At 41.3% G+C, this 13,947-nt stretch overlaps 1 protein-coding gene across 10 annotated transcripts in view; it reads left to right on the plus strand.

The window, feature by feature from the left end:
* Positions 1-13,947, plus strand: part of COP1 (COP1 E3 ubiquitin ligase) — a 236,435-nt gene that overhangs the window by 55,413 nt on the left and 167,075 nt on the right. For all 10 annotated transcript variants that reach the window (XM_065554554.1, XM_065554553.1, XM_065554549.1 and 7 more), the window contains exons 7-8: positions 8,640-8,699; positions 10,127-10,203. In XM_065554554.1, the coding sequence (XP_065410626.1) occupies positions 8,640-8,699; positions 10,127-10,203 (137 nt within the window). The remainder of the gene's footprint in view (positions 1-8,639; positions 8,700-10,126; positions 10,204-13,947) is intronic.

Consider the following 13,947-nt stretch of genomic DNA (forward strand, 5'->3'; position numbering starts at 1 on the left):
AGCTTTGAAAACCAGTTTCATGACTGGCCAGGCTACGGTGTGAAAGTTCTGTTTGTTTCTCCTTGATGAAAACCCGCCCCCTTGGTTCACTCTACTTTCCTGTAAGCCAACTGCCCTCCCCTCTTCGATCACCGCTTGCAGAAGCAATAAAGTCATTGTTTCAAATTCATGCATTCTTTATTAATTAGTCACAGAAATAGGGGGATAACTGCCAGGGTAGCCTGGGAGGGGTGGAGGAGGGGGGAAGCACTGGGTGGGGAATTGAAGGAGGGAAGAACAATGCCACACTGCACTTCAAAACTTATTGAATGCCAGCTTTCTGTTGCTTGGGCAGTCCTCTGGGGTGGAGTGGTTGGGTGCCCGGAGCCCCCCGCCCCGCGTTCTTGTGCATCGGGGTGAGGAAGCTATGGAACCTGGGGAGGAGGGAAGTTGGTTACACTGGCTGCAGCGGCAGTCTGTGCTCCTGCTGCCTTTCCTGCACCTCAACCATATGCCGGAGCATATCAGTTTGATCCTCCAGTAGCCTCAGCATTGCATCCTGCCTCCTCTCATCACACTGCTGCCACCGCTGCTCTTGCTCCAGCCGTCTATCCTCTTGTGCATCCCTCCTGTCCTCGCGTTCATTTTGTGCTTTCCTGGACTCTGACATTGTCTGCCTCCATGCATTCTGCTGGGCTCTTTCAGTGTGGGAGGACTGCATGAGCTCAGAGAACAGTTCATCGCGAGTGCACTTTTTTTCGACGCCTTATCTGCACTAGCCTCTGGGATGGAGATGATAGGGGGAGCGTTGAAACATTTGCAGCTGCGGGAGGAAAAAAGGGAGAGTTGGGTTGACCATTTAAAATGGGTTGGCCATTTAAAAGGAGGGGCTGTGGTTTTTGGGTTAACATGCAGCACAAACCCAACTAACTCCCCCCCCACACACCCAATTCTCTGGGATGATTGCTTCACCCCTCCGCCCCCACCATGTGGCTAACAGCGGGGATGACTTCTTTTCAGCCACAGGCACACAGCCCAGCAGGAACGGCCACCTCTGAATGTCCCCTTAATAAAATTCTCTCATTTCAACCAGGTGACCATGAATGATATCACTCTCCTGAGGATAACACAGAGAGATAAAGGGATGTTGCTTGACTACATTCCAGTAGCTTTACTGGCTGCGAATGCATCCCAAGACCAGTATTTGGTCCTGCCATGCAGGCAGGGGACTGGACTCGATGACCTCTCGAGGTCCCTTCCAGTCCTAGAATCTATGAATCTATAAGTCTTCAGGGCAAATTAATCATTAAACACGCTTGCTTTTAAACCATGTATTATATTTACAAAGGTACACTCACCAGAGGTGCCTTCCCCACCTTCAAGGTCCGGGAGCCCAGGTTGCGAGGGTAATGTCTCCAGGGTGATAAACAGTTCCTGGCTGTCGGGGAGAATGGTTTCTCCACTTGCGTGCTGTGTGCTATCTTCAACCACCTCCTCATCTTCCTCATCCACAAAATCCTCATTCCTGTTGCGTGAGACTCCCTTGCAGGAGTCCACGTACAGGGATGGGGTAGTTGTAGGGGCACTCCTTAGAATTGCATGCAGCTCATCATAGAAGTGACATGTCTGGGGGTCTGACCTGGAGCGGCCGTTTGCCTCTTTAGTTTTTTGGTAGGCTTGCCTCCGCTCCTTAAGTTTCACGCAGCACTGCCGCGGGCCCCTGTTATAGCCTCTGTCCTTCATGCCCTTGGAGATTTTTTCCAAATATTTTAGCATTTCGTCTTTTGGAACGGAGTTCTGATAGCACAGATTCGTCTCCCCATACAGCGATCAGATCCAATACCTCCCATTCGGTCCATGCTGGAGCTCTTTTGTGATTCTGGGATTCCATGGTCACCTCTGCAATGAGCTCTGCATGGTCACCTGTGCTGATCAGCTTGCCACGGTGGCCAAACAGGAAATAAAATTCAAAAGTTCGCGGGGCTTTTCCTGTCTACCTGGCCAGTGCATCTGAGTTGAGAGTGCTGTCCAGAGCGGTCACAATGGAGCACTTTGGGATAGCTCCCGGAGGCCAATACCATCGAATTGCGTCCACATTACCTCCAAATTTGACGATGTCGATTTCAGCGCTAAACCCCTCGTCGGGGAGGAGTACAGAAATAGATTTTAAGACCCCCTTTAAGTTGACAAAAATGGCTTCGTCATGTGGACGGGTGCAGGGTTAAATCGATCTAATGCTACTAAATTCGACCTAAACTCTTAGTATAGACCAGGGCTAAGGACACAGTGCCCACACTGTGGGGATCCAAGAACAGTAGGAAGCATGAGGAGGAACATACATCCCGTGATGAGCATTGGTCCTCTAAATCTAGTAGAGATTCAGTTAAAAATTGCTTCCAATTATATGTTAGAGTAGGTGGCTGCCTTGGATCCTGTGGGTTCAAGGTAATAGGTCCTCCTTTGAAGTATCCTAAGAGTCTAAGGATAATGGGATCTCTTAGGATCCAAGGTACTCAGATCCTTCGTGTGGAAGAGGTTGTGGAACTGGCTTTCCCCAAATAAGCTATACAAAAAGCTGTCTTGAGGGCTCTTTGGAGTAGTCTGGACCCTCATCCACACTCGGGTCCAATGGCTCTTTGGGGGACCTGCTTTTCCTGCAGATGCCTTTGTTTCAGATCCACTCCTTTTCTCATTTCCAACAAGAATTGGACATTCTCTGGATCCACAAAGGGAAGGGCCTGAATCCCAGCAGGCATCCTTCTGTGTCTCCTTTTCTGTTGTGACTACCCAACATGAAGTTCTACCCCTCTAGAATTATCTTCTCCTCTGGGATTTTGCTTTCCTTCAGTGTTTTGATCTTTCACTACCCAGTGTCTCTTCCCTGGAAGAACAAGAAAGTTGTCTCTTCTTACCACATATGATTTCACCTTTGTTCTTTAGTTATGTCAGCACCCTCTGAAAGGATCAATTTAGGAGGAAGGCACAATATCCTGCTGCCTTTGAGACTTTGACTGTTGGGAAAGCTCAAGAACTTGCAAGATATTTCTTGAGGGTCTCGTATGTCTGTGTGGCTATGTCAGTAGCTATGGCTGTCCTTGTCCTCAGGCACAGTTGGCCATGGAATTTTGCAGCCAGATTAACACTTAAATCACTGAGAAATTTTTTTTGTAATGAAGCAACAGCCCTTGATCTGATATCAGAGAGACTTGCACTTTTATTCAAGGGATTTAATCCAGCACAGTTCTTGATTTTGTCATTCTGGGTTCGTTCTTTCCTAGAGGTTGCTAGAAATGTGGGCTGCCTTAGGTCCAGCTTGTGACAGGTTGGGTCACAGAGACCCCCTTGGGACTGCCACCTGATGGGCTGAGATGACCTCTGAGTCTGTTTTCCATGGTAGCTTGGGACTTCAGCACCCTGTCTTGTTAAGCCAGACACGCTAGCCTGCTACAAACATAGATCCAGGTCTGAATCACGTCCCCCACAAGCTGCAGACTTAACTGAAAACAGCTTAAGAAGTGCTCCTGTCTCTAGCACCCAGACATCCAGTTCCCGAAAGGGGTCCAAACCCCAAATAAATCCTTTTTACTCTGTATAAAGCTTATATGGGGTAAACTCATAAATTGTTCACCCTCTATAACACTGATAGAGAGAGATGCACAGCTGTTTGCTCCCCCCAGGTATTAATTACTTGCTCTGGGTTAATTAATAAGCAAAAGGTGATTTTTATTAAGTATAGAACGTAGGATTTAAGTTACGGTTACCAAACAGCAAATGTGAAAAATCGGGACGGGGGTGGGGGGTGATAAGAGCCTATATAAGAAAAAGACCCAAAAATCCCGACTGTCCCTATAAAATCGGGACATCTGGTCACCCTAATTTAAGTGGTTTCAAGTAATAACAGACAGAACAAAGTAAATTACCAAACAAAATAAAACCAAACCACTCAAATCTAATCCTAATACAGTAGGAAACTAAATGCAGGTAAATCTTGCCCTCAGAGATGTTCCAATAAGTTTCTTTCACAGACTAGACTCATTCCTAGTCTGGGTCCAGCAATCACACCCCAGTAGTTACTGTCCTTTGTTCCAGTTTCTTTCAGGCATCTCTTTGGCCCGCTGAAGACAAAATGGAGAGGTTTCCAGGGCCTTTTATATTCTTTGTCTTGTGGGCGGAAATCACTTTGTTCTCCTGTGCAAAATCACAAGATGGAGTCTGTAGCCACCTGGGCAAGTCACATGTGTATGAATGATTCAGCTTTTTGCAGGCTGACGCCATTGTTTACATGTTAGTTTGAATGTTCCCAGGGAAGCTCAGATGTGGATTGGTGTCTCCCAAAGTTCATTGCTAGTTAAGTACTCCCAATTACTTGAATAACCCCTTCACACTATGTTGACCAAATCTGCTCTGTGCTTCCTACAGCAAACACTTTAAATACAAGCATAGAGCCAACGCTCATAACTTCAGATATAAAAATGATACATGCATACAAATAAGATGAATATATTCAGTAGATCAAAACCTTTGCAAAGATATGTTACATGGCATATCTAGCATAAAACATATTCCAGTTATGTTGTTTACACTCATGAGCATATTTCTATAAAGCATTATGGGGTGCAACGTCACACAGCTAACTGAAAATTCAGTTTTGCCAGAGGCCCTAGAACCAATTCTAATTTCAGCTCTTGTCAGCAGATCATGACTTTTGTCAGAATGTTATTCAATTTAGCTCTGCTCCATGCCCTGAATCTTCCCCATGCCCTAGAACTAAACACATGGAATTTTCCTAGGTCTGAAAGTGAATATCCTGCATAAATATACACTTTTCAGTTTCTGCAAAAGGAAGACCTGGACAAACAAAAGTGAATTAACCATCCACAGAGCAAGTGATTTATGAGGGTGGCATCCTTATTAATCCTCAATGAGTTTCAGTGGCCCCCTAAAAACTCAACTTTGGATGTTTATTATAAAGCTTCCATTTGAAGCACTTCACCCTGTTGCTATATTATTTCTCTTTATGGTGACTGAAGCTCTCAGTGGCATCTCATTAGTGCACATTTTACTCAAATTAGGGACTTGCTTTAAAGATAAAGTTGTCTTCCATTCTGTTATCCTTACCCTGTTCACTGAAAGGAAACATTACGGCACATTGTGGAGAGGCAAAGAACTTAACTTCAAAAGGATTAAATGTTTTAGGAAATCACATGTCTTTCACCCTCTATTATTCTGTAATAGAAGGAAGCCAAGATATCAAAGTTCTCCATTGCCAGGTGGGTGAAATTCTGTATCAATGAAGCTTATAAAATCCACCTCCACATTCATCAGATGTTATAAATTGGATGTGGAGACTCCTTTAAGTTGGTGTGCACTACACAAAGTCCATACAATCTTTGTTTTCTGACTTGGGTGTTTCACTGCTAATTAGTCCCAGACTAAGAATAATGGACCTGGTTGTAGGTACGGACGCTATACCTGACATTATGCCAAAAACAAACACACACAAAAATAACTTTCTAGCTTATGGAATTTATGGAACATTTTCTGTAAATGCGGATTTGCATAAGTCAGGTTTGCGTAACCTGGGGAGTGTCTGTAGTATGGTCTCTGTATAGCTAAGTTAACTTTTTTTAAGGCCCAATGGATTGAAATTTTCCCCTCTAATTAGTCCTGATAACATTAGTCCTTTTTAGCTCTATAGAAGATGCTTTCAGTGGGGTATAGGATTATTAGGGTGTGTGTACACACATTGTAACAGAAATGTAGTATAGTACAGCTCTGAAACTATTTTTACTGGCTCTATTCCAAGATGGGTAGAGCCAATTACTGTCCCAGTGATTGACAAGTCTGACTTGCTTTAAGTCTGCACAAGAAAAGTGGGGGTGGGAGGAAATAATATGAATAGTGAGGCTATCTATCCAGAGAAAAGAAATGATCAGATAAGAACTACCTAGCCCTAAAACATCCTACAATGGATGAAAAGCATAATTCAATTATCCATTGAAGAGTGTAATCAAAATGAAAACAAACGGACTTAACGGTTTTTGTTAGACTAAAGCTAAACCATATAAAATATTCATGTTGAAAACAGTTCTTTAGACATGTCATGGTACAAGATGACATCTAAATTGATCTGTTTGAATGTTCAGCTACTTAGTTTAGTTGGCCGAATAAGCTTGCTGTAACTTGTTTCTTTTAAAATGTTTGTGCATAGACTTAGTACTCACAAAAATGAGACTAATACTACTATCTGCCGCTTAAACATTATAGCAGCACCACCTGATTTAGTACACCTCAGTCTTGACTCACCACACCCCTCTTCTTACAGTCTCTGGGCTCTTACAAAGCTCTCCCAATATGGCTGTCCTCACCTGAAATGCCTACTGCTATTCCAAAGACTGTCACTTGTGTTAAATAGTATGGTTTGTTTTTAGTACTATGAACTCTCCAGGGAGTAGGATGAGACCAATCCTTACTTAGGGCACGTCTTCACTAGCAATGTTAAAGCGCTAAAAATACCACCTCCAGGAGGCGCATAGCTCCCAGTGCTGGTGACCTGTCTACACTGGCCCTTTACAGCACTGAAACTGCAGCGCTCAGGGGTGTGTTTTTTCACACCCCTGAACGAGAAAGTTGCAGCGCTGTAAAGTGCCTGTGCAGACAAGTCCTTAGTATTTAATGTAAAAACAACTGTCTGATAAGCCTGTGCTTTCTTTAAAAGATTTGTCCTTCTACAGATAGTAAAGGAAGTCCCAGATCTCCCATTTCAAGGTTTATGTAACAGTTAATAGCAGTTAAGTACATATAACGGAGCCCACTTTTTTTTCCAGATGACTGCAACACCTGCCACTTGTTTCTTTGCCATTTTCTAATCTCTGGCTGCAAGCCAATATGTTGTAGAGTAATAATAATTTTAGAGCAGATTTCCTGATATTTATGTCCATGCTACATTTTTGAAATGTTTTAATGTGATTTTTTTTATGGACTTTATGAAAGTGAGGGATTAATGACACTGACAGCTAGAGCTGAACATAACTAGGACACATGCTGTGTAAGCTTCCCCTACAGACAGCTTTGCTAATATTACCTCTAACCAGACCAACCGTGCCCATTAATATTCTAGTTATGGCTTTCTCAAGCTGATGCTGCCACTTATACAATGCTGCATGTTCTGGTTTTGTAAATCATCTGCAGTCTAGTTTTAAATCCCTGAACTAACTGCATTTGTGACCAAAATAAATGAGCCCAGAACTTTAGAGGGGTGAGATCAGTGCATTAACACACTGTCGCCTAACTTCGGGGAAAGAGAAATCCATCTAAAAATCAATACCTGTTTTTCTTTTCCCTCTCTAAAAAGACTTTTCTCTTCAAAGACAATAAAATGTTAAATAGTTAATTCTTAATGTGATTGTGCTAGTGAGTTACTATAGCAGAGTCGACATAGTAGACTCTATGTTCAGTGGCAGATACTTTAGAGAAGCCTGTTCTCTGCAAGGTATTTTATTGCTTTAAGAACCAAACTGAAGTACTCAAGCTGCTGTGTTTCTGGGAGTAGTTTGCTGATCAGCATTGGAGTTTATGATGAACCTTACAGATGTCTTTGAGTTTGGATGACCTGAGAGGCTTCTACATATCTGTTTAAAAAGATGCATTGTACTTCATTTCCAGAAATCTTGTCACTCTTTAGTGGAACTGCCCAGTTAGTAACAATTTTTAAAATATAGCCCCAAAGCTGGTCATCAGTGACATTTAACTTAGTGAATTAAACTGACACTGAAATAGTGCTGGCACTGCCAGGCTGCCTGCTGTAAAGTCCTCTGCTAGTCCTGTGTGTCTTGGGGAACCAGATCTACAGTGAAGCTTTTCTTTTGTCTGTTACCAATACATATAGTTATAGTAGAGCCTATTAGCGAAGCCAGCTTCAAACTACCCAGTTTTCAAACTACTTAGCTCCTATGCATCCTGTGATTTATGTGAAGTTGTTAGTGATTGAGTAGATGGTGCTCTTTTCTCTGAATAGCTACTGAAGACCTGCATGGTTTTAGGGGGCGGTAGAGTATTAAGTCTCCATCTTTCAATGAGATGTACATTCAAAGCCATGGAGTGTCATGGAGACTTAACATTGGTGCCCTGGACAGATCCCTGCTCTGGCAATGTAATGGCAAACTTTTTGGATAGGCAGAATGTAATTTCAACTGTATATGGTTATCCTTGGCACGTTTTTATGAAAAGTAAGTACTAATTATTCTCTTGATAAAGGATTTTGAAGAGTTGCTTTTTCGTTAGGTCTGCATTTTATTTAAGGTCATGTGATCCCTGTGGCTCTCAGGAGGTTTCAAGCCACAATTATTTGTAAAGAACTGTTAGATCCTTGTAAGGAAGGTGTTTAGAGAAGTACATTTTAATAATCTGGAGCCTTTTGTGACTACTTTTGAAGAACATAATCTTGCTTGTACTGTTTTTATTTCACAACCATAAGTTTAATTTAATGTAGTCTGTTTGCTTGCTCATCTAGGTAATGTGTACACTTTTGTGCATAGTGTCTATCTGAAATGATGTGTTTGCTAATTTAGTTAAGGCATCATAAATTAAGTCCATTACTTGATGTCTATGGTGGTTCCAGTACAAATTGGTTTAGATTTCCTTTATTCTTTCATCTACAGCAACTGGAGCAGATCCAGAAAGAGCTAAGCGTTCTGGAAGAGGATATTAAACGAGTGGAGGTGAGGAGCCTAGACTTCCTTTGCAACACTGGCTGTGTTTTATTTCCATCAAATTCAGATGAAGGGGAGAGCAAGTTCCAAAGTAGAGACACCCTCTTGGAGAACATCCTGCCACTTACTCCTCTCTGGGCTGGTCTACACTGGGGGGGGGGGATTGATCTAAGATACACAACTTCAGCTACGTGAATAGCATAGCTGAAGTGGAAGTATCTTAGATTGATTTACCTTGGGTCCTCATGGCGCGGGATCGACGGCCGCGGCTCCCCCGTCGACTCCGCTACCGCCACTCACTCTGGTGGAGTTCCGGAGTCGACGGGGAGCGCGTTCGGGGATCGATATATCATGTCTTAATGAGACGCGATATATTGATCCCGATAAATCGATCTCTACCCACCAATACGGTGGGTAATCTGGACGTACCCTCTGTTATGAGTGGGGCTTCCACTGATTGGCTGTACAGCTGTGGCTGTATAACATCGGGAGAGATGGTCTTTCAGATAAAGGGATGTCAGGCCATTTAGGGCTTTATACATCAAAACAAACACCTTACATTCTCTCCAGTAAAGAAGTGGTCGCCTGTGTAGGTCCAAAAGCGCTGGTTCTGTGCGCTCTGATCATGTACCCTGTAACTAATGAGCTGCAGCATTCTGCACCAGCTTCACTTTCTAGACAGTTTTTAAGATGTAGCCCCATGTAGAGTATATTGCAATGATCTGATCTGGAGGTGACAATCATGCATGATAGTTGCAAGATCTGTCCACCTCTGAAAGAAACAGGTGCCACATCTTGGTTATATGTAGATTTTAAAAGGTGTGTTGGAGGGAGGTGACCAGGCCATAGCTTCTACCTGATCTTTCAATAGCAACTGGGAATCTAACCAGACTACTAGATTGTGCATCTACCCCATCAGTGGCAGGTGATGCTGCTGAAGCCTAGTGTGTAACTTAATCTTTTCTGGTTCTGTTCAGTTCCCCATGTATTCTTGCCTTGACCCAAATTCCACATTCCTTTCCATCTGCAAAGGCTGTTTTAGGAATACATTTGTATCTGTCTTAGTAGTGTGATTGCAGAACAAGTGAGCCGCCATGTAAGATGCATTTTTGGGAAATGGCCAGATTCCTGCTTCTGAGCTGGTGGCGGCAGGATATCTCTCAGATAGTACCATTGATCTCTAATATGTAAGAATCAAGTCGCCTTGAGCAAGATGCACTGGCCACAGGCCCTTAGAAGACCAACTGGAATGGCAGCAGGAAATAGGAATCAGTTACTGGGGAAAGAGGGAAGATTCCTTTGTATGAATTAAGGAAAATTAGATGCCTATGGTTACGTACTTCAAAAAATTAAATTATACACCAAAACTGTGTATTTGAAAGATGCCCATTGCATGCATGTCTTTCATTTTGTTGTAACTTGGCTCTCTGTTTCAGGAAATGAGTGGCTTGTATTCCCCAGTCAGTGAGGATAGTACGGTGCCTCAATTCGAAGCCCCCTCGCCTTCAAACAGGTACAAAGCTCGCAGCTGCTCAGAATTTGTGCTGCAGATCCCTCGTATGGCTTTAGTCCTCTGCTATGCCATGCACACAAGTCCACTAGTTCTTGGATCATATAAAAATAACATTCACATGGCCCATCTGTTTTCTCAGTGGTATTTATTTTCATGCCAATAAATTAGTGAAGAGAATGCTGTGTTGTGAATTCACAGCTGGCTTAAAGATCTTCCTTTTCCAGAATGCTTTGAAAAATGTTCAGCTTTTCAGTACTGTACAGGTAAGTCTGCAGACAATTTGAGTTGCTGGGTGTAAAACATTTAGTGTTAACCTTAAAAACACAGGTGCACATTTATGTATTTAATTTGTGGTGTTTGGCACATACAATGTCCAAAACAGTTTCACATTAAATAAATGAATGACCTTTGATTTCCTGTTCAATATGAAAGGTTAAATTTGCATGTTCCCATGGTCAGATTTTTAAATTTAACAGACTCATTGGTTCTACCCACCTGCCTGCACTCTGTGATTAGACTGAAATGTCATTTCCCTAGTGTATTGTTGATGGGAATTTTTCTGTCTGGGATATTATGTGCCCTGGATTGCAGATAAAATTGTGAATAACCTTTTGTGTGTCCAAGTTGCACATGTGAGCGATTCAGTTTAAAGTGAGTTTCACTCTGCATACATTCCTATATTCATTCAGCTGGAAAAAGTTACGATGCCCTCAAACTCTCATCCGGCTTATAAACGAATGGGCTAATGAACGAGTATATACAGTAAGTTCTGCAGAAGTAGATGGTCTAGTTCTGTCGCATGAAGCAAGTTAACAAGTGAATTTTTTTCAAGCACTGTTTTAAACTATTTGGGACCTGGAATAATAATTTTTCTAGCCCGAGAAGTTGTTTGAAAACAATTTTAAAAATCTGTCTGAAACCTGTGTAGGCTAGTCTAGCAAGGCTTTTCTGGCATTCTTTCAGGTCTGTAGAGTACATGTGCTTTGGCCACTGTAGATCTTGGTCACAAAACTACTCAAATTATTCATAGCTATGTTGATAAAACTGCTTTACTTTAGTCTTATATATAGCAAAATATGTATCTTGTAAGCCCATTGGGCTTCTTGGTTTTAGAAATGTGACTGTTACAGTGCTGTGACCCAGCATTCCTTTTGTAAGAAGATCCATTTACTGCTGCTCTGTTCTCCAGGCCGTGTGACTTGAATGAAGCATTATTTAATCTGGCATTAACTGAACCTGGTAGAAGAGACTAGTAGGGACTTATACAGAGTGCACGTGGGGTAGTCTCTCACCAAGCTTTTGAGAGAGGTCCCTTCCTGTACTCCTCAGTGACTCTGCCAAAATCAGGGCTTGTTCTGTAGTTTCTCTGCTAAAATGAGAAGTGGCAAGTGAAGGTTAAGAGGCTTCGCTTGCTGGATGACTTCTAGAGCCTGTATCTCTTGACACATAGTGGTCCTGTGTCTGGTTTCATATGACCAAAGATTTGAATTCTTTGGGTTTATTTTCTAGAAACCTCCTACTCTCTGAAATTAATTTGGCTTTCAGCACTAAACATGTGTTGTGGTGAATAGTTCAAAAACTGCAACCTAGATCTTTCCTTGGAAAGAGTACTACAGAGTAATTGATGGGAGCTTTAAAATTTGCTGAGTCCTTCAGTTCTGTTAACTGAAATACTTCATCTTAAAAACACACTTTTTTAGAGACACAGTGAACCAGTAAGAATGAAATGTATTTATATTTTCATGTATTAGTTATAATATATAATTTTCCATGTTCAAATACTTTATTAAATTATATGGATATTTTCAACTTTTGCTGTTAATTAAAATGGTGTGTTTAAACCAGTACATATCTTGTCAGCATACTTCCTGTCCTGTTATAACTTATCTGGTGAGCATTCATTACTAATGCATTTTATAAAATAGCATAAAGTTACCTTACATATGTGTGGTGGAAAACACTCTTTTCCTTTTGTCTGTCATACTGTTTAATTTATTTTGTTCTATTTTTTCCTTCAGATTTACAGCATTCCCCCTTGAAATTTAGAGCCTTCAGTCTTATGCCCCTGTCTGATTTATCCTTTAATCCACTTTTACTTCTGATTCAGTAGTCCACTCCAATACTCTGGTTTTTCATTCTCTCTCTCCCCCCCTCCCCCCCCCCCCCCCGAATGTCTCCAGACCCTGTTTAAAGACCAGTTCAACTTTTTTCTCTATTTTCCACATTTGCCTCTTAGCCAAAAAAGTGATAGTTGCTTATGACGACTATGTGCTTTCTATTTCCATCTCATTTATATCCACACTCTCAAACTTTAAAATAATCCTATATTTTTTGTAGATGAATACTACTGGAGGAAACCTCACTGTTGTAACTTTGCTGAATTTGTATTCAGTATGTGTAACTAATGCTTCTTAAAAGAAATCAAAACTTTTTTTTTGTGTGCACTTCTGCAAGATGTGATGAAACATTGTGGGGTAATAGTACAGTACATTTTTTTACAGGATTAAGGTTTTCTAGTTTTGTGTATTAGGGAAATACAAACAATTAGGAGGAGGGTTAAAAGCTAATACTTCTCAAAAAGTTTCTCTTCACCCTCCCCCAAATAAAATAATAAAAAAAAAACCTAGTCAACCTAGTGTGTCTTTTGGTTGGTGAATGACCTCAGGGGAATACATCTCTAGTTTCTGAGGCAGTAATAGAAAATTTAACCATTCTGTCATGAGTTCCTGGGGAAGACCCAATAAAAATTAATTACATGGTTGCCAAAGGGTCACTTTGTTTAAGTAGTAGTTTTTGTTCATTGACTCCAGTTCTTTGTCTCAAAATTTGCTCCTTCTTGCTCCAGTTGCCACCCACAGGTTGATGTTTGTCCCCTTTTTTGTTCCCAGATTTTATAATGCCTTTTATAATTTATTAATGAATGTAGCTGAATTTCTTAATCACAAAAATATTAAAAAGCCTTTGTTAACAGGACTTTACAAGAATCTTAAATGTAATCTTTCTTTTTTCGATTATTCAAGTATCTGCAAGTCAGCTTCCGCTAAGGGTATTAGACAAAACTGGCTTAGAATTTGTCTGTGGATAGCGGAATTATATCTACACTTCTGGAATCCAGATTATATTGCGTTACCAGCACATCTATAGCAAAAATAAGACTCAACACTTTAAGGCTGCTGTTAATTGCATTTGTACTTGCCTCTTGTAACAGCTTATTTTCCATTGTTTTCCAGCTGTGCATCTCTCTCCTGCTGTCACCGGCAGGAACTGGTGTATACATTTTGTTAGTTTGCCTGCTCCCTCATCCCCCATGATTAAAGTTTATTGTCCCTGAGTATGCTTGAAGCAGCATTATTACTTTTTTCCTCCATAAAGCTCTAGTAGAAAATAATTCTTTTCCTAGAAGATGTTTTTGTTTTTTGCTTGTAGCTTTTCTATTTTGACTGTGCAAGTGTTAAGACATCAGCAGTTGGAGTTCACTTAAAAGTTAACTACAGATGTGTTTAAAAAAGTTTTAACATTCTCTTCAACTCAGATTTGCCTCCAGTAGATTTTTAAAACTAATATTGGAGTGAAGTATTAAAGCCCAATTACAAGTATTTTGGCTTTCTAGATTTACGGCTTGTGGAAATGCGCTTAATGCTATGTCGGTAGTCCCATCATGCACTGGAATGTCAGTGTTGCTGATCAGCGCTGGCAACCATAACCTAAACATAAATCTGTGTAAAATCACTTTTTACAAAACCA

This window comes from Chrysemys picta, chromosome 8 (assembly GCF_011386835.1).
Source record: "Chrysemys picta bellii isolate R12L10 chromosome 8, ASM1138683v2, whole genome shotgun sequence".
Lineage (NCBI taxonomy): Eukaryota > Metazoa > Chordata > Testudines > Emydidae > Chrysemys > Chrysemys picta.